Below are 27,200 nucleotides of genomic sequence, written 5' to 3'. Positions count from 1 at the left end.
TAGTATTTTCTCACACGTTTCTTCTTTCATAATTTTTATCACTTGAAAAAGAACTGAAAGTTGAAATCATTTTAACCTTTATACCTATCAATAATTTTACGAACCAATTCCTTTTAACAGCAACAAATTTATTCAGGAAAATAATTATTACCATAAATATACCACCCAAGTATACCGAACATGATTAAGACAGATTAAAAGGAAAAGATATTCGGAGAAATGTTTTATATCAAAGGTCATGAAAATAATTTAGAACATGAACAGTTTTCCCTTCTCAGTTCTTTAAAAAGAAAATTTACGTGGAGCAAAACGGCATATTTTTAGACGTCTATGTGGATGTGGAACACGTAAAAAAATATAGCCTGAGGCCATCTCATGCAGTGACAGGAAATTAAAAAAGGATTAAAAACAAAGTTTAGAGCTTTGATAATTTAATGCGGCAAATACAGGGTGTGCCGGATTAACGGATTGTACAAATGAATATTTGCTCATTTCCCTTTTTCATTTCGGATAAAATTAATAATATATGAATATATTCAAAAAAAACTTTTTCAGGGACATGTTTATCAGCACCGTTACCTGAGGTAACTTGACAGAACAAACTTTGGATTGAATTGAAGTTTTTATTAGTATACATTTTATAAAATTCCTGAACATGTTACTTTATACAATATTTCTAATTAACAGAAATCTTATCTATATTTGTTCGGGTTTATAGGTCTACGTTTGTTGGAATTATTTCCAAAAAATCCAAATATAGATATGGAAACAATGGTCACGAAAGCCTTAACCTTTACATAACAGAAACCTATTTTTCAGAAATTAATTTAGATATAATAATCTGTGCATATTTACATCTTATGTTCAACCACGTTCATCATCTTTTTGTTTATAATCAGGACTGTATTTATTCCAGTAGTACATTAATATATAATAATTCTTACAAATATTTTGACTTGCTGCATTCTATTTTCAATATCGACATCATGATTTAGATTTAACTGCACTCTAATATAGTAGTAAAGATTCATATATATTTTGATTTGTTTACAATAAAAACTAAAAAAATAAACTTGTGCCTAAACATATGCTTAACATATTGTTCTTCCACAGTTTGAGGTATTTATCAAGCTTGGTTAATAAAATTCCGGATTCAAATTTAGATTTGTATACAGAATACAAATAATAAATTTCTTTTAATAAGTACACACATGTGGAGTACCTATATGTATGTATATAATACATAATATACTTATACTTTAACATACTATAATTTAAGTGTATACAAATACGAGTAAAGGGGTCCCAATTATTAATTAATGATTCATTCATTCATTTAATTTGTCAAAAAATAGACGTTAGGATATGTATATTTTTAAATTCGATGAAAATAGTTTTATGGAGTAATAAAAAATATTAACTTTTATATTGAATTACAGAAATTTATGGTGCACATGTATTGTAATTAAGAGTTTCAGTTTTCATTTTTTTTAATTAAAAGGATAGTCATATGATACCCCATTTGGAAGGTATTTTTATTATCTATTCTACTCAAACAATTCCGTTTTAAATTAATTAAATTAAGATTTAATTTAATCTGATTTCACCATCTACTTATTGGACGTAAGTTTTAATTTAATATTTATCTTATATGACAAGATGTGAGGTGGAAATAAGCATAAAATAAGGTATATCCTTCAAACTGAGAATTGGAAATATGGAGGGTACCTAAATATTGAATATTGTCGTTGAATAAATTACAATTTTATGCACTTTTATACTAAAATGATTTTAAACAATTTGATTTATTAAATTAAAATTAAATTGTTTAACTTTTAACGTATGTTTAATTAAATTGAATTACTTTTTTAATCTAAAATGTTTTTAGTTTAATTGTTTTTCAGTCTGTCGATTTCAGTTTCAAATTTTTAAAAAGTGCTTGATAAAAATGCAATTAAAATTTTATTGAGCAATAATAAACCTTTGAGAATTTGTTTATTCGAATACACTTTCAAATGCATTTTTTTTGTAGAAATTTAAAAAATGTACAAATTCTTGTCCTGTTTCCAGAGCTTACTTTTTAAAAAACTTCTGACTTTCTAAAATATCTACTAAAACTGATATTTGATTTCCAAAAAGTCTAAAAACATTTTTGTTAGCTTAATTGTGCCCAGAGCTTAATTTCTAAATTTTGGTAAATTTCAAATAAGGGTTCTTTTTTATTTATTTATGTTTGGCAAAGTGTAAAAAATATTTTAGCAGCCAAAAATTCCATAATTTCAAAATTGCATATGTCCTATTCAAAAACACCCTGTATAATCTACGTATAATTTTTATTTAAGTTTGGTAGAAATTGGCAAATTTGCAATGATCGTAAAAATAAAAACATTATAAATAACAAAAGATGTCTGAAAATTTGGATGGCAGTGGCGAATATTGTATCACGTCGTGTTAGTCATCCATTTAAAAATCCATTCGAGCATATATAGAATTTTTAATAGCGATAAAAATTTAACAAGGTTAGGTGTGCTAGTGGTATCACAAAAAGTTGGGAAAGGGGTCCGAGATGCAATTCATTATACGAAACTCATTAACTTCCCGTCCATCATAACCCGAAACAAAATGGAAAATATCAACTGGAATAATTTAATTGAGTTTCTGACTAAATCTCTTCACATACGTCTACATTTTCCACGCGTGCCTTTCTTGGCATTATCTCGTTCCAGAAAACGAATATTGCCGCGGCCGTGCTTCCGTGCATACGGAATTTTCTCCTAAATTATACCGAAAAAAATGCGTCTAATTTATTTAATTAACACCTTAATAAATAAAATGTTGGTGGGTCAATCAGCGGCACGAACGTTTTGTATCGGGAAATTAATTTTCGTAAGTACGTCACTCCACAAATTTAATATTAAATTTGTTACGCCAAAAATGTTATAGAAATTATTATCAAATTTATATTTACTTTAATAATTTTCCGACAAGAGTCATGAGTATTTTAGTTTTGATAGACATACAGCAATAGTCTTTTGAAAATGACATTACATGAATTTATTGTTAAAAATATTTTGTATAAAAATTCAAAATGGGCTGCTGGACAATTTGATAACTGAAACGACACTTAATTTAATGAAAACTAAGACAACAAAAAGCACAATTTTATTCTTAATTATAATACGCTGGCACCATAATTTTTTACAACATTTTTATAAAATTAATTTTCTAAAAGAGTTAATAATAACATTTTTTTAATACCCTATAAATGAACACACTAAATTTTGTATAATCTATTTTAAAATTAAATTGTTCTGGGTGCCCAATAAAAAAATTAACATTTTTAATACTCGTAAAATTAATTTCAACCTAACATAAGGTAACACCTGTCCGTAGAAATTATGATTACATTAATTTCACTTATAAACATCTCAAAGAAAATCTGTAAACTTTAATTAGTTTCTAGTCACTTTAAAATATTCCACAGACATTTTATTAATACAATGTTTTTAAAACCAATTTTCCTGTTTTTTTTAATATAATAAAAACTTCTTTAATTGTGATATTAATTATTATTCACAAATATTTTAGTTTAACTAGATGTTTTAACAGATTTTCATTTTCTTTTACTTGTATATATTTACCTATTATCTTACAAATACAGTGGGTCTCTCTTAAAGATAAGTCCTGAAAAAGTCGAATAATTTTTTTGACTTATTATTCATTAAAATTAAATTGGAAATAGCAAACTACAGAACTACACTGTACAGGGTGCCCCCAATACCCCCTATAACCTTTGGTGTGATACAGTAAATTACTTTCAGCTAAAAGGATATTTCTAGTAAATTTTGGGTTAATTAATATTGTCAAACAAAACACAACCTTTTAAATAAATATTAAATCTATAACAGAATCTTAATCAGAAGCAACTCTGTGCTCACAATAGACAGAAATTCCCGATTTTAATAGTAAGCAAGTCCTGAAGAAGAGAATACAATTCTGAAAATTTTCTTTCTATATCATCCAAGCCGAACATTTTTATTTGAATAATTTTTTTGACTTATTATTCATTAAAATTAAATTAGAAATAGCAATCTTATAGATATAATGAACTACACTGTACAGGATGCCCCCAATACCCCCTATAACCTTTGGTGTGATACAGTAAATTACTTTCAGCTAAAAGGATATTTCTAGTAAATCTTGGGTTAATTAATATTGTCAAACAAAACACAACCTTTTAAATAAATATTAAATCTATAACAGCATAGTAATAAGAAGCAACTCTGTGTTCACAATAGACAGAAATTCCGTGATATTAATAGAAAGCAAGTCCTGAAGAAGAGAATACAATTCTGAAAATTTTTTTTCTATAACATCCAAGCCGAATATTTTTATTTGAATAATTTTTTTGACTTATTATTCATTGAAATTAAGTTAGAAATAGCAATCTTATAGAATTAAATGAACTATACTGTAAAGGATGCCCCCAATAACCTTTGGTGTGATACAGTAAATTACTTTCAGCTAAAAGGATATTTCTAGTAAATCTTGGGTTAATTAATACTGTCAAACAAATCACAATCTTTTAAATAAATATTAAATCTATAACAGCATAATAATAAGAAGTAACTCTGTGTTCACAATAGACAGAAATTCCGTGATTTTAATAGAAAGTAAGTCCTGAAGAAGAGAATACAATTCTGAAAATTTTCTTTCTATATCATCCAAGCCGAACATTTTTATTTGAATAATTTTTTTGACTTATTATTCATTAAAATTAAATTAGAAATAACAATCTTATAGATATAAATGAACTACACTGTACAGGGTGCCCCTCATACTCCTTATAATCATTGGTGTGATACAGTAAATTACGGTCGGCGTCAGATCTGCAGTTACACCTTAAAGGCTATATTTTCTTGCGGCGAGTGTGTGAGATTGGAGGGGATAGTAGTAAAAACTGTGCGAGTGTTCAATTGTAACACAGTAAATAAACGTTTTTAGATTTGTTATTGCAACAGATTCGCATCATTAATTTTTGACAAATTAAGAATATTGCTTGTTCACGTTATGTATTTTGAATCGAATATTAATGTATACAACTTTTTTATAATTGCAGTTCTTATTGTTTAATTCATATAATAATTGTTGTCCTAATTCTAATATATTTATTCTAAAAGGTATTTTACTCAATTATCACATAATATGTTGGTAATTAAGAATTATACTCTACCATATGAAAGTTTTTACCATATCGTATTCGTATTAAAAGTTAAATGTATAATTAAAGTAATTCAAAAATAAGAATATATTTAACAAAACAAAATATTAGTATTAAATGTCTATTTGAACAAAATATATTGTATAATAATTCTATAAGTAACAACTGAAATGTAATATAATATCAAATAATTCTATAAATAACAACTAAAATGAAACATAATATATAAATACAAAATTATAACATATAATTGGTATTGCATAATATTAAAAAGGAGGAATCTTACATTTTAGTGAAGTTGGATGTTGGATATACTAAATAAAATGTCCCATTAAGACAAGCTATTTTGAATTAAAAAACTACAGTTTCACAAGTTTTGAAAATATTTTGAAATAAATAATGTTGATTTTTCATTATTGGTTTAGTTCTATTTTTTATATTTTTTATTTTATATCGTTTATTTTTGTTGATCAAGACACATTTTATTTATTTTAAATAAATTAATTTAATAAATAATTCAAATCATAGTAGATTAATTGTTTTTAATCAGTTATCATAAACACGCGGAGTGAGCGGAGAGTATGTGGTGGGGGGCCAACAACGCACCGCAAGGGATTCTGAATTCGAAGTGTAACTGCAGATCTGACGCTGACTGTACTTTCAGCTAAAAGGATATTTCTAGTAAATTTTGAGATAATTAATATTGTCAAACAAAACACAACCTCTTAAATCTATAACAGCATCGTAATCAGAAGCAAATCTATACTCATAATAGTTTTGTTATTAAAAAATGCTGAAAGTTAACATTGAGAAATGATTTTTGATTTATACTCCTGTAAATTGCATCCGTCGAAATTTCACCTTGAAAATAATACAAAAATTGCCCACTAATAGGAGTAAAAATACACATTTTTATTCCTTTTTCAGCAATTTAATATTAAATTTGTTACGCAAAAAATGTTATAGAAATTATTATCAAATTTAAATTTACTTTATGTTTAATAATTTTCCAACAAGAGTCATGAGTATTTTAGTTTTGATATACATTTAGCAACAGTGTTTCGAAAATTGTAACATGATTTTATTGTTAAAACAAAAATTCATATTAACTAATAAAAATGTCACAAATATTTTATATGAAAATTCAAAATGAAGTGTTGGGCTATTTGGAAACTGAAACTGACAATTGTTTTTACCGTGTTTTTTAATATTATAAAAAATTTAAAACTTATTTCATTGTGATATTAATTATTGATCACAAATATTTTAGTTTAAATAGAAGTTTTCAACAGTTTTTCATTTTGTTTTACTTGTATGTATTTGTCTGTTATCTTACAAATACAGTGGGACTCACTTAAAGGCAGAGACATGTAGACAAGTTCTGAAAAAGACAATAAAATTATGAAAATTTTCTTTCTGTATCATCCAAGCCGAACATTTTTATTTTAATATTTTTTTGTGTAATTATTCATTAAAATTAAATTATAAATAGCAAATTTATAGTGAGTAATGATTTTTGCCTTAGACTCCTGTAAATTCCATCCGTCGAAATTTCACCTTGAAAATAACACAAAAATTGCATATTAATAGGAATAAAAACACATTTATATTCCTAAAGAGACAAACAAGTTGTAGAAGTTTCATCTTTTACAACAATAATGAAACTATTCCATTTATTTCTAAGAAATATAAGAAATTTATGGTAATCCAGCACATCCTTTTAAATAAATATTAAATCTATAACTGTATCCTAATCAGAAGTAACTCTGTGCTCACAATAGTCTTTATATTAAAAAATGCTGAAAGTTGACACTGAGGAATAATTTTTGCCTTAGACTCCTTAAATTCCATCCGTCGAAATTTCACCTTGAAAATAATACAAAAATTGCCCATTAATAGGAATAAAAATACACATTTATATTCCTAAAGAGACACAGAAGTTATGGAAGTTTCATCTTTTTCAGCAATAATGAAACTATTCCATTTATTCCTAAGAAATATAAGAAATTTATGGTAATCCAAGTTTGTTTTAGTCGTTGGTGTGTTAGAGATTGTAAAAAGTCATATTTTCATAGTGTATCAAGCGGCCTACTTCTTCTTTTGTATTAACAAATAAATTATAAACAACCTTGTATACATAGCAACCACATTACCATATAGATTCGGACGATAAAATGGAATCGCGGAAATTTTACTGTTTAATGTGGCATGTTATTCGCTTATCAGCTAAAATGCTGTTTCATTTTCACGAATTTATTAAAACAAATAATAAATGTAGTTAAAACATTTTATTTTTAGAATAGTGTAGGTAATTTTAGATCTTATTAAAATGTTTGTAAGGTCGAATTCTATTATAAGAAATGAACATGATATACGTCTTACTCTCACTTGAGAACCTATTTTTTGTTCCATTTACTAATTTTTGCCACACCAAAGTGATAATAAATCCTCCATTTTTGTCATTTAAATCATTTTATTGCACATCACTTTCCCCGTATAAAGACAACTAAAAGAAGCCCTAAAAAACAATACTGATGTTTAGTGGAGTGCAATAAATATTGTTCACCTCCTTCAATGATATATATATTTTGTGGTAAGGCGGGTCCATCTCTTTGGATACCTGGGATAGCAAACACCTTGGTAGACAATTTGAACCCATGAGAGATCCTACACCGTGTGATTTCGAATGAAGGCAGGCCTTGAATAGTCATCCCGATAAGTCCACCTTAAGACATATATTGATATATAGTAAAGAAAATGTTAAAATTTCGATCAGTCAGGTCTATAACCATTCTTTTGTATGTTCCGTGATCTAAACGATTGAAACATGAATACGTTTCACACATTAACCTACTAAAAAAAACCTCCCCCAGTACTATACAGGGTGCTTAATATTCAGATTTCAGGGCTGATACGGATATAATTTATGCACCATTCATGGATTGTACTTAACGACGAAAGTGTGGTTAATGGCTTTAATTAACTCGAAAAGTGGCCATATAATAAGTTAGTAACATAAACTACAATTCTGCAAACATTCTCAAATAATGTAAAAGATTATACTACTACGGAACTATTTTATATTCATCAAAAACAATTACTAAATTTATTTGTAATAGCCATGAGCTTTGTAAATACTTAAATAAATAATCTTTTTAAATGGGTAATGATATTTAATCCGAAGAAGATGTTGTAATTACATATAATAATCTTAAAAAGCCACTCCTATGTCATAAACGTTCGATAGATGGCCATTAACTGTATTTGTTACCCTCATAAAAGGAAATGGTTCAATTTCAAGCAGTCATATCATTGATAAGTAGCTAATACTTAAAACAAACATCGACCAATAATATGGTATATGTACTACATCACTTGTTAAGATTTATTTCTTTAGCCTGATTTTTCATTTCTAAAATAAACTGTAATGATACAATTGCATGGTTCCACTGATACATAATTATTACAAAATATTGTCTGGTATGTTCTTTTATTTCCTTCTCACTTCAAAATTCAGTAACCTCTTATTTCAGGTGGAAACCATATCAATAGAGAATGATGATACAAAAACAATTTGTACGTCACGTATAGAGTTTTTTTTATTTGTCTATCTTTTGAGCTATTATTGATTAAAATCGACTTATAAATAAAAAAGTTGCAAGTGGTGTTTCCATCTTAAATGGACCACACTGGCCATACAGTTTATTATTAATGGTTATGAATTTACCACATTTTTTTGTATCGCTGGATTCATAGATAATTCAAAAGTAATCAATAGTCAAACAAAACCTTGCAAAACTAACTTATTTTTATTTTAATCTAGGATGAATGTTAAAATGTATGAGTCAAAAAATAGATGATTATCATTGCATACTGGACAAAAGTTATATTAAATATTATGTCATAAAGTAACAATATAATATAAAATAACAATATTATGTGTCATTGTTATATTATTTGTGAAATCGACTGTGATAACCCAGTATTGAATGATTTATTCTCATTTTTCATGGACAATGGTATTTAATCCAATAAATGAACTAGACTGTATATAATTTAACCAAATTGACAGCGCAAAGCGGAAACGGTTTTGTTGTGCATAAAAATGTACAATTATTTTAGTAGAATTGTCCACCCTTGTTTACCCGCATTTTCCCATGTGACATGCACATTTTAAAACAATTTCAGGAACAAATGTCGAATAAATGTTCCAGGTATATCGGATGTGAATACTAGAACGAATATAAAATTAACAATATACATACTCATATATTTTTCACTTTATGGCAATTTAATTTTAATAAACAATGCGGATTTTAACAATAACACGGTTGCTATGATTCTGGTTTGTGTGATGATTAAAAATTCATTCAAAAATATTGAATATATTGATTAGTATCTCTTTTATAAATTAACAATGTGGTGGACCTCCAATCTGGTCCATCCAGACTCTCATTAACTCGCCTTGGTATTGATCTAATGATGTGGTTAATTTCAATCTGATGTACCTCATTCTGTGCCACCTGTACTTGACATGGATGGTCCATCAAAGTCTTTGGAAAAAGTGCGGAATTTCGTGTCTTGTCCCACAATATTACGAAGCTGGCAACAAATTTAGGGAATATTGGAAATCCTCTAAAGTAACCCTTGCAATATAAGATTGGGCATTATCTTGTTTGAAAAGTGGATTTTGAACAGTCCTAAGGGGTTCCAAAATTCCCACAATGACACCTCAAACCATAACTCTAGATATTGGACATACAGACCTCTCCATAAAAAATTGCGGACGTCGCTTAATAAAAAACAGTCACTAAGATATTCGTGGTTATTACTATGTTGGATAATTTAAATATTATCTAATAATATTTATCCCTTTAACTGCAAAATTTATGTTTATTTATAAGAAAAGAAAATATAATTATTGATATACATAAAGAAATAATCACGGAGCTAACTCTATGTCAATAATAAAACCTTTAATGTGATTGCACAGGTTTATTTTTAGTTCCCTTCAATTTAAATTTAAAACTTGCAGATTCCAACTATTTTAATAAATAATTCGCTCTCCAAAAATTTTATTTACATACTACTGTATGCATTACAAACCTGAACCAGTATTAGATGGTGTACAGGTACCATTCTTTGTTTCGTACTTTTTTAATAAGGCAACAGGAACATTCATATGTGAATTGTATGTGAAAAGAAGGTAAAAATAGCACAGCATGTGAGTTTGCAGAAATAACGCTTATAAAACTTTTGATAAATATTTTTTTGCGTGTAATTATTTTGTGCTGCACAGGTTTGTTGTTTAGTTGTTATATTCAGTTAGAAAGTAACGATACACGTATAAAAATTGCAGGAACTAAAAATTTTAGTTTAGAGTTTATTCATGTTACCGTTTTTTTATTTAATTTTTGTTTAGTTTATTTAATTTTAGTTTAGTTTATAAGTATTAAATAACAATAAATAATAAAATTATATTTTTCTGTACTTTTCGTGTTACAGTCATTTGTGTTAAATATTTTTATATAATTTAATAACTTTCTATGCATTTTGAAACAAATATAAAATTATTTTAATGAGAGTTTGATTAAAAAATATTTCTTATGGTTTTAATAACGACAAAATACTATATAATTTGCTTTTTACTTTATAAAGTGAGATAATAGGAAACCTTCAATGTAATGCATTAAATATTTATAAAAATGTTGATTAATATTTTATGTCGAAAAATATCTGAATATATTTATATATTATATTATATATATATATATATATATATATATAAATTTTAAACAATTTTATGATTATAATTTTCAAATAAAATCAATTTAATAAAAAGGTAATTAATCAACAACCTCCTTAAATGTGTATTCTTAGTTCCATACGAAAATAATATTTAAGGACAACTAATTTTCTTAATATTTATTTGAATTACGAAGTGGATATTATGTTACATCGAGTTTTAAGAAAATTGTTAACGGTTCCCTAACAATTTTATTAGTGAATAAAGAAGTCATTGAAATACTATTTTAAGTACTTAGTATTTCCTGTAAATTTGCCATAAATTTCTATTCAGGATATTTAAGATATGTACAGATATGCTATAAGAATATTTTATTCTTGGGTTTTTAATCAACCTAACCTCAAAATTGTTGAATTTTGAATCAGTTAAAAGCTAATTTATAAAAATTAATTGTCATTTTTTAATGCAGTTGATGCACCTGTTGATATTCACTTAAACGATACAGAAATTTCATGTTTCCACCGTTTATTTTCAGTACTGATGCAAAGTTACCAATTTTATGGCAAACCTCCAATAACAAAGGAGTTAAAATAAGTTGTTTTTAATATTATTATCGTACTTCTCCGTGAAATTAATTCAATTAAATGTATTTTCAATTGTAATTTATTTTGTTTTAATTTTTTGGGGTTTTTATAAGATTTTTTCAAAACTTACTTACATTAAATTATTGATTGACGTTTTGTTTTGTTAAAAATTATTTTTTAAATTTTATTTTATTTTAAGTATTTGGTTCAGTAACAATATATAATGATATTAATTTAATAACAGCGTAAAGATTTGAATCAAATATCGCACTATAATGTTTCTACAGTAATGTTATAAACATTGATTACATCTATTAAATAGTTAATTTATTTCATTCATTATTGTTGTAAATTGTACAATAATGACCATTTGATTGAATAGTATTTCATACTCAACTTATCTATCAATCTCAAATATAAACATTGTATTAACATTTTATTTATGGACGTTTATGAGTTCTCAAATTAGTATAATCACACTTAAATGTTGAAATATGCCTAATTTACTGATGCTATTCCATTAATTATTTTTCTTTATAATTTTCACAAATTGACAAATTAATACTATAATAATAATGTATTGCATCATAATTTAAACTGCATAAACCCAAAAATTAGGTATAAAAACCTTTACTTTATTTTCAGAATAAGAATTTTTTACTTAGTTCGATCAAAACAAAATTTATTTAAATATCGACAAATCATTTTTAAGTTTGAAGGAGGGATTGGTACAGATAAATAATATTTTGTATAGAATAAGAAAGAAAAACAAGTAACAGCCACAATTTAACAGAAAAATTGAGTAATTATATTGATTATTCCTAAGCCTGGAATTAGTGAAAACACTTAAATGTTGAAATAATCCTAATTTACTTGGGATATTCCAATACGTATTTATCCTTGTCATTTTCAGGAATTATGTAAAATAATCTGAATAATTGATCAAAATATATTAGACATATAAATTTAAAAGTAAAAATATTTTGATAGTCTATCTGTAAAAAATATTTAATTTGTTAAAGAAGTAATTTTCACATATTTAACGTCACATTCAATTTAAATCATTTTCAGTTATACTATTTTATTAGAAAAATAATGTATTTAAATATTGACGAATCATTTATAAGTATGAAGAAGGAGATGGGAGATTAGTAACAATTTGAATGAAATAAGGAGACAAAAACAAGTAACTGCAATTAACAGCGTTTTAAATAACAAAAGAAAGGAGTGTAATAGTAATTAGACCCACGATAGACGATCAAATTAACCATCAATTTAAATAGAACAATTCCAACAGGATTCATAATAGATACAAGGGTATTGGATCAATGAAATTTGTGTCTAGTCCACTAACCAGTGTATTGAATTAAAATAAGTGTATCTGGTTTCAGTTTGACGCTGCGAGAGAAGCGCGGCCGTCTTAATCAGCCCCGGATGAGTCTACTTGGAAGGCCGCTCAACTATAGAGCTTCGCGACGGGATGCTCGCTACCGTCGTCTACAAAGCCGGATTTACAACTTCCTAGAACGACCTAGGGGTTTTGCAATATTCTACCATATGATAGTGTAAGTACTTAACCACCCTGGTCTAATCTAATATTCGACAACACTCAATTAGTCTGCCCTGCTAGCTTAATTACTTCGCTATGTCGCCGTGAGCTTTAACCATTCTTTGTTTGGTTGTTTGTTTGGGTTTTTACTGGATTTATTCAATACAATCTGGTATTAAATAAGTAATTAGGGACCTGAACAATTATTTATTTATTCATGCATTAGTGTAATTGTTTAATTTAAGACCTCGTGGCACAATTACCTATTGTGATTTCTACTAAAAGAAAATAAACATGTACTTATATTCAAATGTATCTTTATTAATAATTAATATAATTAAAAAAATAAATATTTGCAGAAAATTAAATTGAACATTAAAACTGAAATATGTCAAAAAACAGCTGTGATAAAATTAATCAATTTTTTCTTCAATTCAATTATCAGAAAAATTGATTTAAAATTTTAAATGAGAATTAACCATTTTCATTTCAAATGACAATATTGATACACGTCATGAACAAATTAATTAATGTTTACAGTGTCCAATATTAATTAATATTTTATGTGTATACTTAACACTATAATTTATAATTTGGTGGTAACTAATTGAAAGCTTAAATTAACAAGTTGTTGCTGAACTGAAAATGTTTACATTGACCAGTATTAATATTTCATGTGTGTACTTAACACTAATTATAAAATTTGTCAGTAACTAGTTGAAAGCTTAAATTAATAAGTTTTTGCTGAACTGAAAAAATACATAAATTACATTTAATATTTCATGTTACCAAACAGAATATAAATCATATCTTTTATACTTTTGAAACTTGTGTTCAAAAGATCATTTGAATTATTTACACAAATGATATGAATGATATGACATGCAGTGCGATTTAAGCTAATAAAGTTAGGAGAGTGTTCCTAAACTAATACATTACTCCAAGGAACTGGAAATTAATAATTTTATTAGAGCCACACCGCCGATCTGGTTAATAACAAGTTAGTATATCAAAGTTCCAAGACCCATTATATGACATTTGAAATCTTAATATGTATAGCATAAAAATTTCACTAATACCCAAAATTTATCTATACCATAAATAATGTGTGTATTAGTTTGTAAATAACATAAATAAATAACATAAAGAAATAATTAAATATTACGTTGAAAAAGGATGTTTTATTAATTCTATACTAACTCTAAAATTTAACAGTTGAAAATTTAAATTATTCCACGTGATTTCCTTTTAATAGTTAAATACACCATGAATATTTCAAAATGTACTTATATATAGTTGGTCGGTATAATGTACCATATAATCTTCGTCTATTGAGTAATCATCGATTGATTTAGTTTATATCACGTAAATTGCTTTTATAAATTAATGAATATTCCTTTAGTTTGAAATGTAATTTATTAATTGCAGTCCTCCAACAATATTGAATTAGTAATGTGAAAATTTAGTAATTTTTCCTTGAACCTTTACAATTTTTTTTTACTTTAAATCAATATAATACGGTATGTGTAAAAACTATTAATATTTTATTTTAATTTAAAACATCTATTTTTTATTAATATTTTATTTAAGAGAAAATCTTGTGTGACAGTTTTTTATGTTCAGATGCAAATATTTAAGATCTTTGCTTGTTAACACATCAGAAACTTTCACACAATGACACATTTTTTAAAGAAAAGAGGATACAGTGAACAGATGTAACATTTGGCTATATTCCAAATAGCTATATGGAACAATATGACGTTGAAAGATCAGTTCAATGAATGAATCATCAATCAATCAATTACAGATTCCTATGGATTTTAAAAATGTTTTCTCCGTAGTTTCTATTAAAAAATGTGGTTAACTTTGAAATATCCTACAGAAAATATAAATATTCGCTCTTATTCGATTTTGTCATATAAAACAATAGCGTAAAAGTCATAGAAACTAACAACAACAAAAAAAAAAAGAAAACAAGTAAATAAAAATATTAAAATTGTTGAAAACAGTTGTCAGAAATCCTTTTATGAAAATAAAAGATGAAAGGAAACTATAGCTTTGAAGTATATATATTTTTAACCAGTTTTCTGATTGACCTAATTTATAAAAGATTGTGAAAAACTTGCTGACCATTTTTTATGCTCCCCCGCATTACGTTTTAATTTGGCAAAGACCAGTATGAAATTTCATTATTATACGTGTGTTGCTGCGGACGAAAAAATTGAGATCAAAAAGAACCTTTAAACTCGCTGAAAAATTAACCATTTCAGTTTAGAACTTCAACTTTTGATACACCCGGTGTGTACATCTAATATGTACACGTACGTTATGGGCACATGTTTGGGGTGGCCAATGTTAACATTTTATGTGAATATTTAATACTATAATTTACAAAATTTGACAGCAACTGAGTGTAAACTTAATTTAAATTAATATTTAATAAAAGTTTTCTTTGGTATATTTATGTTCTTTCAATAATTTTATTTGATTGGTATAAGTGAATTAACATGTCAAAATTGTTTAAAATTATTTTTAGGAAGTTTTTTTATTAAAGTTGAATATTAAAAAATTATATATATTTTTTAAATCATTTAATAAAAAATTATGAAAACTTTTTAAAAAATGTTTAAAGTAAGCATTAATTATGAAACTAACTGAAAATTTAAATTATTAAATTCCTGCTGAACTGAAAATAGATAAATTTCATATTTATATTACAAAAAAGTTATTTTTCATGGTTTCTATTATTGGACCACAATATATCCTTTCAAAAATGAAATTATGTATCCTTTAATAATATAATTGGATTAAAATAATTTTTTGTATATAGTTTCAAAATTAATTAAATTATAATGTAATAGTAACAAAAAGAGAAAAAACAAGTAAATAAAATTATCAAAATTGCTGAAAAAGTTTTCACAAAGTTTTTAATGAAAACATAAGAACATAGAAGTTAATCAAAAGTAAAAAAAGAAAATAACTGAAATATCATTTTTATTAAAGTAAAATATGAAAAAAAAAAAATGTTTTTTAAACCAATCAATAAAAAATTGCGAAAAATTCTTAAAAAAATTTTTAGAGTAAGCATTAATTAATATTTTATGAAACTAACTGAAAATTTAAATAGTTAAATTACTGCTAAACTGAAAATACATAAATTTCATATTTATATTTCAAAAAAGTTTTAATAATTTAATTCAATTAAAATAATTTTTGGTATATAGAGTTTTTAAATTAATTAAATTATATTGTAAGAGTAACAAAAAGAGAAAAAACAAATGAATAAAATTGTTAAAATATCTGAAAAAATTTTCAGAAAGTTTTTAATGAAAACATGAGAACAAAGAAGTTAATAAAAATTAAAAAAAGAAAATAAGTGAAACAACATTTTTATTAAGATAGAATATGAAAAAAAAATTTTAAACCTATAATAATAAAAAATTGCAAAAACTTTTTAAAAAATATTTAGAGTAAGCATCAATTAATATCTTATGAAACTAACTGAAAATTTAAATTGTTAAATTCCTGCTAAACTGAAAATATATAAATTTCATATTTATATTACAAAAAAGTTTTAATAATTTAATTCAATTAAAATAATTTTTGGCATATAGATATATAGAGTTTCTAAATTAATTAAAAGAAAGTTTTCACAAAGTTTTTAATGAAAACATAAGAACAAGGAAGTTAATCAAAAGTAAAAAAAGAAAATAAGTGAAACAACATTTTAATTAGAATATGAAAAAAAAAATATACGTTTTTTAAACCATTCAATAAAAAATTGCGAAAACTTCTTTAAAATATTTTTAGAGTAATCATTAATTAATATTTTATGAAACTAACTGAAAATTTAAATTGGTAAATTCTTGCTGAACTGAAAATACATAAATTTCATATTTATATCACAAAAAAAAGTTTTTCTTTATGGTTTCTATTTAAAAAATTTATTGGACCTCAAAATATCCTTTCAAAAATGAGAATGGTATATACAGTTTCTAAATTAATTAGAAGTAAGATTAACAAAAAGAGAAGAAACAAGTGAATAAAATTGTCAAAATAGCTGTTGTTTTTATTGAAAACATAATATGAAGGTAAAAAAATATTGATATATATTTTTAAAAACATTTTTGTAATTTACCTATTTTATGAAAAAGAAAATGTGAATAATTTGCTGATCATTTTTTATGTTCCACAGCATCATGTTTTAATTCGGCAAAGAACATTGCCAGCTACGAAATTTCATCATTACACGTGCGTTGCTGTGAACAAAAAATTGGAGATCAAAAAGAACATTTAAAGTCGGTGAAGCAATAAAACACATGAAACGCACAATTCCTGTTTTCAACAGAATGACGAATATACATCATTACATAGGTAATAACCTGGTGGAATAAATTCAGAATTGCCACTCTTACACACAAAAAAAAATCCAATCAACGAAAGTGCAAATTTCTATTGCCGTGTATCTGCTGAGGCGATGGAATAAAAATCGCGGGGCCACCCTAATTTGCCAGTTAAAAAGAGTATGCAAAATCCAGAGGGCAATAAACATAAATATTTAAATAGTAACACGCATTTTATATTCTAACTCGAAAATTGCACAATCTGTCTGTAATTCATTGATAAATATATTATTTGCCTATTTGGTTTAGATTGTGTACCACCCCAAGCCGCGGGCCGTAATAAATGTGGCCCGGTGGGATGGAACCCCCACTGAAAAAAAAGAACACAATACTGTTTATTATACGAAAGTCTCATCAAAAAACAATTGCCTCATTGAAACGGACTTGCATTACAACGGTAATTGGAATTATGTTTCAAGATATAAAGGCTACAAACTGGTGCCGTTCGTAAATTTCCAAGCATTGTGTATTCAGTTTTACTATCTGCGAAATCTATTCGCCTTTTATATCTGTTTTTATTTTTATTGCTAAGAATTCATATTTGCCATTGAAATCTGCCCTCCATTTTTCGCCGTAATAAAGATGTATTAGCAAACAATTTTGCTCCTTAACATTTCGCCCAATTTTCACTGCCGCTTTATCTCTTCGCTTATTTCCCTTTGGTATTAAATTCATCATATCATGGTTTAGGTTCAGAAAAAAAAAATACTTCGTGTTTACATATTTAACTTTTTAACCTTGATGCAGTTATAAAAATTAAATGAGAAAAATAGATCACCGTCTTCCTCGCAATGGCTCCTTTCAGTTAAATCTTCAGTCCGTCCGTCTTTATGTTATTACTTTACAGTTTCCTGAAATGTATTATTTCGTTTGTAAACTTTCAAAGATATGTCGAAAAAGTTTGCCAGAGACTTAATAAAATTTGATGTAGCTACATAACCGGATTTTATGAAGGAGGGCATTTTTCGCCCAAAATTTAAATGTCTCACACGCTGCCACTGATATTACTTATTTATATTTGATTTCACTGTAATTTTCCGACATTTTAATTTATTTTATTTTTTTCTTTAATTTATTTTCATTTATAATATTATCTTCCATAATTTAAACATCTTCTTCAATTAATTATAATTATTAACTAAAGACAAATGATATTTAAATTATATTATTAATTATAATTTACTGATGTTATTTCTTTTCTGTTTTTTATTTATTTTTTTTTTTTTTTTGATTCACAAACGTTTTATTCAATTTACTTGTTTAATTATTTATTTGTTCTTCAATTTATATCAATTTATAAGTCTGTTTCATGTCTTGTTAAATTATATTTTTATTTCATATTATATTGAAGAACCTTCCTTATTGAGTTAAACTACAAATTAAAGAGTACGTTAATATATTATCAATGTAATTAGACTGCATTTGCAACATTTACATATTCACTTTTAATACGATCTCATACCAACGAATTTAAATATCGTGTCACTTTGAATCAATAATCAGTAAATTATTCAAAAAATGATTAATATTAATAGTTATATTAATTTATTTGATTATATGATTAAAATATATGTTTTGTTTTTTATAAGTATGTTAAACTTGTGTTTAATTAAAATTACAATTTATCTAAATAAATTAGATTCAATTCAATATTTCTAAATGTTTAGATATATATTATAAGTAAGTAAAACATGTCATAAAATACCAAACTAATCATAATTAAACCATCAAATAAAGATGTCATTAATTTTAATTAATATAATAATTTTCAAGAAAGTATACAATTATTTTAATGGTTTCAAAAAATAGGACATTAAATTTAATTTTAATGTAACATTTTATTTTCTTTTACTAATTATATCAATTAAAAACAAATTATTTGAAATTTTTACGTCTTTTATAAAATTAAGTTTTTTAAGTAAAAATTTCAAATTTTTACATTAAATATGGTATTTTGTTAATTAAATTTCAATTAATCAAATAAAGATGTCATTAATTTTAATTAATATAATAATTTTCAGGAAAGTTTACAATTTTTTAATAGGTTAAAAAATAGGACATCAAACTTAATTTTAATATGACATTTCATTTTCCTTTATTAATTTTGTCAATTAAGAACAAATTATCTGAAATTTTTACGTGTTCTAAAAAATTATGTTAATAAAATAATTTTCAGGAAAGTTTACAATTATTTTAGTAGTTTCAAAAAATAAAACTTTAATCTTAATTTTAATATAACATTTTATTTTCTTTTACTAATTTTATCAATTAAGAATAAATTATCTGAAATTTTTACGTGTTTTATAAAATTAAGTTAATAAAATAATTTTCAGGGAAGTTTACAAAATGCTTATTCATCAATTTTATTAAAATTATATATATATATATATTAACAAAATACTACATATTACATTTTTATAATATTTTAAGTAAAAATTTCAAATTTTTACATTAAATATGGTATTTTTTTAATTAAATTCCAATAAATCAAATAAAGATGTCATAAATTTTAATTAATATAATAATTTTCAAGAAAGTATACAATTATTTTAATAGTTACAAAAAATAGGACATTAAACATAATTTTAATATAACATTTTATTTTCTTTTACTAATTGTATCAATTAAGAACAAATTATCTGAATTTTTTACGTGTTTTAAAAATTAAGTTAATAAAATAATTTTCAGGAGTTTAAAAACTGCTCATTCATCGATTTTATTAAAATTACCTATATATTAACATAATATTAATTTTTTTAAAAATTTAAGTAGAAATTTCAACATTTAATTACATTATTTCAACATTAAATTTATTATTTTGTTAATTATACAAATTTAGAAATATTTTTGTTTGTATTTATTTTTTGAAAAGTAATTTCAGGAAAGTGCGGAACTATTTCAATAGTTTCAAAATTTATCAGACTATTTCAAGTGAAAAAACTTGCGCAAACCTAAATGTATACAAAAAACAGTTAAGAATATTTTCATATACAGTTTGTTATTCTGCGATAATCTGACGAAACGAAATGTTTTAAGGCATCAACAAACAGAATAAAGGAAAACTAAAAGAACAAGCAACCGTGGAATATAAACAAACATAAAACACATCACAAAGGGTCATTCAGGAAAAAGATTAGAAATATCTGTGGAGCTAGAATGTAATAAATTGATCTGGTTGGAAAAACAAATATTCCAAATGCGCATAAATTATATTTACATAATACACAGTTTTTTTTAACATAAGATTGTTCAATCAATATTTTTTGTGTCGATGTTTTTAATACATTTATGTCCAATTTTTCTGGAAATGGAAATTTATTTTTGTACTTGTTTATCAACCGAAAAAACTGGAAATAAATCAAAATCCTTGAAAATTCTAATAATTTTTTTCAGCGCGTTATTGGGTGTAATAAACTGAAGCATTTTAGTACGAGCCACCGAAATCGTTTAATTCATCTCATTTACGGAAGAACGTATTCTGGAGCCGGCTCCAAAATGAGCCTGGTTGGCACGTGTAAATCCCATGTGTCCAACATAGTTTGCAATTCCAATTCACTTTTGTTACGTCAAAAGCCGAACGTATTGAGCAGCGAAATGTCTACATGTTAAGCTCAAATTTCCTTTTAATAGATACAACCACAAAAAAAATCAGAACTTTATAATGACCTTAAAGGAAACTGTTAAGAGGCTGTCATCTAAAATTTCAAACTGCGGTTATAAAACTTTACCAATATTCCTTTAAATCGATGAAGCTCGTGCATAGGAAGCATCGGTATGAATATTCGGAAATAGTTTATGCCCTTCCTAGACTTTATATACCTTTAGCATGCTGCCTCAATTAAAAGATTAATGCACCGCCATTGATTAAAGGGAGACGGGAAATTTATTTAAAATCTATAGTTTAATTAAAAGGCTACTTTCACGACAAAACAGTGAAATACCGTACTGGCCGGGTCAATACCGGATATGTGCCAACCCTAAGTTGACCGCAGGCCTCTGTTTATTGGATCAAAACACCATTTCGGACATTGCACGTAGTGAAGACAGATAAAATGGATCTGTATTGTGGAATTTGTCATAATTGCATAGTCATTTACTCCTCATGTAACATGTGTGTCTCCAATCAATATTTTTATTAAAAAATTCATTACTGAAAAAAACTATTAATTTGAATAAATTTGTAACTGATTATAAATTTTTCAAATTTCTTCATTTTATCCTTCGAATATTGGATATAGTCAGTTTTATCGTCAGTTTTATGTCCTGGAGGATGTTAATCTCAAAGAGATTAAGAGGAAATGGGTTAGTACACATATCTTTAAAAAAATAATGGCCTGTACATAAAATTTTTTACACAATTAAATACGACTAAGCCAATCAAATCGGAGTAAGTTTGATTGTCGTGAAACAATAAAATAATCGTAATAGTCGTGTTCAATAATCGGCGATTACGATTAGTCGTTAAATCATAATAATTGTACGATGAATCGGAAATCGTAATCGTAATAGTTTTATCTTTAATATTACCGCCATTATTCCGAGTGGTGTTTGTACGTGATGACAAGTAGATGATAAATATTGGGAAGGATAATAATTGATTTAAAACAATATATTTTTTTTTTTTTTGATAATATTACCATAAATTTATTCTAGTGGAGATATAAAATGAATGAAAATCTACTCCTTTATCCTTTCATTATGTTTTTTCGTCAAAAGAAGTATATTTTTGGCTATTTTATTAAAAAGTTGTAAGTTTAACACGTTTAATATTGGAAAAAAACATAAACTTAATCATCATTTAGCCGATTTTAAAAATAAATTGGTGGTTTGTATGTATAAGAGTGGTATCAAACAAATAAATATTTCATCTCATTGTCCATAGCGCGTGGGAGGGTGTGTAAAATAATTAAACGATTTACGTCAGAGGAACTGTTGATGTTCAACTTAAAGCCGGTAGATCAAGAAAAGTAAACTACATAACATACATCCAGATTAATATCTGTATCGTAATATATCGTCGTATCGCTATAAAAGTATCCCTCAAGAAGATCCGAAAAAAGACCCTTCAGTGTCAGATACAACAGTCGATGTCTATCTAAAGCAAGAAGGGGAAGAAGTCGTCGTTCTATGTTTACTGAAATTCAGTCGTGTTTGGAAGGGATGGTACTGGATATGTAAGGCTTTTAAAGATAGTAAGGTACAACCCACAATGTTTATCTTTTAGTTATATAGCAATTTATAAAACAATTTATTTCCATATGAAGAATTCATTCAGCATTCCATCCTTCAGCATCTTCAGTGAGTTTGATACAAATTTATTTTATTTTATTTTATTTACTTATTAATTGTCCCAACAAAAACTAAACAATATCTTAAGAGACCAAAATTCTCTTAAAAGAATCTGTTTAATTTCTTGGATTCAAATTTAAATTTATTGTATTTATTGATAAAAAAGTATGCATAACTACTTGAAATAAATACTTAACTTTGATTTTATTTGTTTTTTTAACTGGTAGTCCAAGCCAATTGAAATAATATTAACTTGAAATATACATAAATTAAAAAATACCATATACATGTCTCAAAAATCTGATAGAATTATTTAAAAATTTAATTTTGATTTTATATTGAATTTACTAGAATTCAAATTTTTTAATTGTTTAAATTCTTGCTATAATAGGTTTACTGAAATTCAGTCACGTTTGGAAGTGATGGTACTGGATATGTAAGGCTTTTAAAGATAGTAAGGTACAACCCACAATATTTATCTTTTAGTTATATAGCTATTTATAAGACAATTTATTTCCATATGAAGAATTCATTCAGCATTCCATCCTTCAACATCTTCAGTGAGTTTGAATAAATTTAACACTTTCCCAACAAAAACTAAACAATATCTTAAGAGACCAAAATTCTCTTAAAAAAATCTGTCTAATTTCTTGGATTCAAATTTAAATTTATTATATTTATTGATAAATAAAAAAGTATGTATAACTATTTGAACTTTGATTTTATTTGTTTTTTTAATTTGTAGTCGAAGCCAATTGAAATAGTAATAACATGAAATGTACATAAATTAAAAAATACAACGATATACATGTCTCAAAAATCTGATAGAATTGTTTAAAAATTTAATTTTTGTTTTAGATTGAATTTACTAGAATTCATATTTTTTAATTGTTCAAATTCTTGCTAAAATAGGTTTACTAAAATTCAGTCGTGTTTAGAAGGGATGGTACTGGATATGTAAGGCTTTTAAAGATAGTAAGGTACAACCCACAATGTTTATCTTTTAGTTATATAGCCATTTATAAGACAATTTATTTCCATATGAAGAATTCATTCAGCATTCCATCCTTCAACATCTTCAGTGAGTTTGATACAAATTTAACACTTTCCCAACAAAAACTAAACAATGTCTTAAGAGACCAAAATTTTCTAAAAAAAATTGTTTAATTCAAATTTAAATATATTGTATTTATTGATAAATAAAAAAAGTATGTATAACCACTTGAAATAAATACTTAACTTTGATTTTATTTGTTTTTTTTAACTGGTAGTCGAAGCCAATTGAAATAGTAATAACTTGAAATGCACTAAAAAAATACAACGATATACGTGTCTCAAAAATCTGATAGAATTATTTAAAAATTTAATTTTGATTTTATATCGAATTTACTAGAATTCATATTTTTTTATTGTTTAAGTTCTTGCTATAATATATAAACTTTATCTGAAGCTTTTCTATGAGCTTTGAGCTTATCATTTTTTTTCCTATGGCCTATTTTTCATCCAATATAAATTTTAGCTAATTATTTTTATTATAAAATTGCATCGAGATGGATTAATAAATAATAATAAATAAAATAAAAAATAATAAATTAATAAAAAAGAATAAAAAACGTAATTGACAAGTTACTACTTAATTTCGTTTATATTCTTGATTCCACCTAGAATTTTAATTATTTAGAAATATTTACAGTTGTGTCATTTTCTTTCGACTTTCACATTTTAAGCATCTCTTTTTATGTCACAATTTTCCCTCCGGCCAAAAATATACAATGTTTATTAATTGTTCACGTTTCAATTTGTGTGCTTTCATTTGATTTGTCACTTGTACGTTTTCATTTACCATTTAGAACAAGTTTAAACAACAAGGAAACGCATTATTATATTTTTAATAGCTTCCAAGTCGTTCCCATTCAGCCGTTCCGCCCGGCAAGACAGCGAGACAGCGTCAAACCGAAAAAAATCAATGCTTTGGTTAAAAAAGTTCATTTTACAGGCGTCTTTTTTAATTAGCGAAAAAAAACAACACTAATTAAATTATCTAACGTTGAGGTACCCTTAAAATTCTGCCAACAAAGTGGCGATACAAATGTGCTCGTGATGAACATCAAAATTATATATGCGAAATCACGAACTACAGATAAAAAATAATTAACCGGTCCAGGAGGAGGACTTTTGATTATACAACACGATATCAGCATATTACATAGAGTATAAATACGTTTTATATCATATTATAGAGAATATTAATAGGCTCCTATAACGTTATAAAGCATCACGTAATAAAATTAGAAAATTAGTTTCTCCAATTTTGCACGAAGGTCGCTGTTAAAGTACCAACTCTCCTGTTGATATTTTCCATAATGGATTTTCAAACTACTATAATATTACTAAATGAGTTTTATTTTTAATTCTATGCCGCTCTTCTTTTAGTACACATAGTTCCAGTGGTCACTTGACGCAGACTTTCCTTTGACTCTCCTAGGCATTGATCTAGTGACGGTCAATTTCGTTTTGATATATCACATTCCATGCCAAGTTTTGCCAAATGATGTGGAAAGAGGGCTGAATTTCGAAGTCTTTTGTCTGTATTATCTTACCGTGTTTAATCGGTGATAAGTCCGGAGATCTTCTAGCCATGGCAACAAATTTATATTGGAAAGTTGGAAATACTCCAAGGTAACCCTCGCAATATGAAGTCAGGCATTATCCTGTTTGAAAACTGGATTTTGAAGGGTCCTACTGAACTGTGCCTGAATTATACGAATTTAACACCAACTTTAAAAAAATGGACAAGAAGTTCAAAATTTAACAATTTGTGTTGTATTTTGTATGTCACTAAATATTTTGTTTAAGGGTTTCAAAGGAAAACTAAACTAAATGAAACAATTTTGCTTTGTTTCTGTAATTAACCAAGCCCAGACAAGATTAACAGCTTCACACAAATTAACAAATAGATAAAATTTATTCTTGAAACAGACCTTTGATCAGATATTTCTCACATTTACTGCAAATGGGTTTGCTTCACTGCTGCTTTGAAACCCTTACATAGACTCCAAATTGATTATGTTTACCTATTCCTTTGATATAAGACCAACCTTATATTGTTCCAGATTTCTCATAGTATTAACATGTCTAGCACTGAGTGTGTTTTCTACAATACCAGAATATGAAGACACCGCTGGAAGTATATTAACCTTCACGGAATCATTTGTATTAGTATGGTTTGCAGTCGAATTTGGTTTCCGGTGAGTAACAGGAAAAAGCTTTATCTCTTCTCTATATATCACATCAATATTATTTGATTCCAGATTATGGTCATCAGGATGTCGATCCCGTTATCAAGGTTATCTTGGCCGCCTTAAGTTCTTACGAAGGCCTTTCTGCATAATAGGTAAGTTATCACAAAAGTTTCATGTTGTTCAATATAGTATGTTGGGAATTATAGATCCCTTAATATGAAAATAATAATATAAGTAATTTCTCATACAAGGAGGAAGTATAAAATTAATAAAAATATACTTGATAAAGGTACTTTAATTTTAATCTTACATTATTAACTCAATCTAATATTCAGATCACTGAATTTTGTATTGAGAGTTTGTGCAGATTTTAAAAATATTGCCACACTTAAATTATTATTTCATTCTTACATTCGTGAGAGTATGGCACAGTTATTTGGCATCCAATTTATAAATGCACCCTTGTTGAATCTCCACAACGTAAAATTCTGAAGTATTTATATTTGAAACAAGAAAATATTCTATCCTGGTAGGAATATATCTTATGATATTCTAAGATTCCAAATTAAGTCTCTTAAGGAACATTTTATATAAATTTTAAATATTCAAATTTGTTATTCATGTTAAATTTATTTATTCCTAGACTTGAATCCAGAAAAATACGTTTATTATATTTTTGCATACTGATATTTGAATTAATGTATAAGAAAAAAGCTTTATCAGGAAGAGCAACTCCGTTCAAAATAAAAGTTATAATTGAAGAACTTTCAACTTTGACATCAGATAGCCTCCTTGATTTTAAATTAAAAAATATGACAAGTGGCGATATTTTCAAGTCAAGTCAACTTACATTTAACGGATTGGATTGCTATTTTCAGTACCTTATGTAAAGCTTTCATTACTTTGCCTTGAGTTTTCAGCGATTTTTAATTGTGGCATTGATCTCAAAGTTGTGAAAGTTTACTACAGAAAAACTTTAAGAAATTCATACCATATTATAAGAAAATTGTTTTTATCTGTTTATATTAAACATTGAATAAAAATATTCAACAGAGTAGCTAACTTCTCTAATTAGCGAGTTAGCTCAGTGCCAAAAAGACTTATACATAAATTTCCATAAGTACGGTGTGTTATTAAGTATATTTGAGATTGGTTATAAAATTAAT

The 27,200-nt window shown here is 25.9% G+C and overlaps 1 protein-coding gene across 1 annotated transcript in view; it reads left to right on the top strand.

The window, feature by feature from the left end:
- The window catches only part of LOC109598647 (potassium voltage-gated channel subfamily KQT member 4-like), an 87,415-nt gene that overhangs the window by 18,581 nt on the left and 41,634 nt on the right, over positions 1 to 27,200 (top strand). The window contains exons 2-4 of the mRNA XM_049970838.1: positions 12,943 to 13,116; positions 25,906 to 26,040; positions 26,104 to 26,186. Coding sequence (XP_049826795.1) covers positions 12,986 to 13,116; positions 25,906 to 26,040; positions 26,104 to 26,186 — 349 coding nt within the window. The 5' untranslated portion in view covers positions 12,943 to 12,985. The remainder of the gene's footprint in view (positions 1 to 12,942; positions 13,117 to 25,905; positions 26,041 to 26,103; positions 26,187 to 27,200) is intronic.

This window comes from Aethina tumida, chromosome 1 (assembly GCF_024364675.1).
Source record: "Aethina tumida isolate Nest 87 chromosome 1, icAetTumi1.1, whole genome shotgun sequence".
Lineage (NCBI taxonomy): Eukaryota > Metazoa > Arthropoda > Insecta > Coleoptera > Nitidulidae > Aethina > Aethina tumida.
The sequence above is the reverse complement of the archived record's forward strand: the minus strand, read 5'-3'. Positions and strand labels throughout refer to the sequence as shown.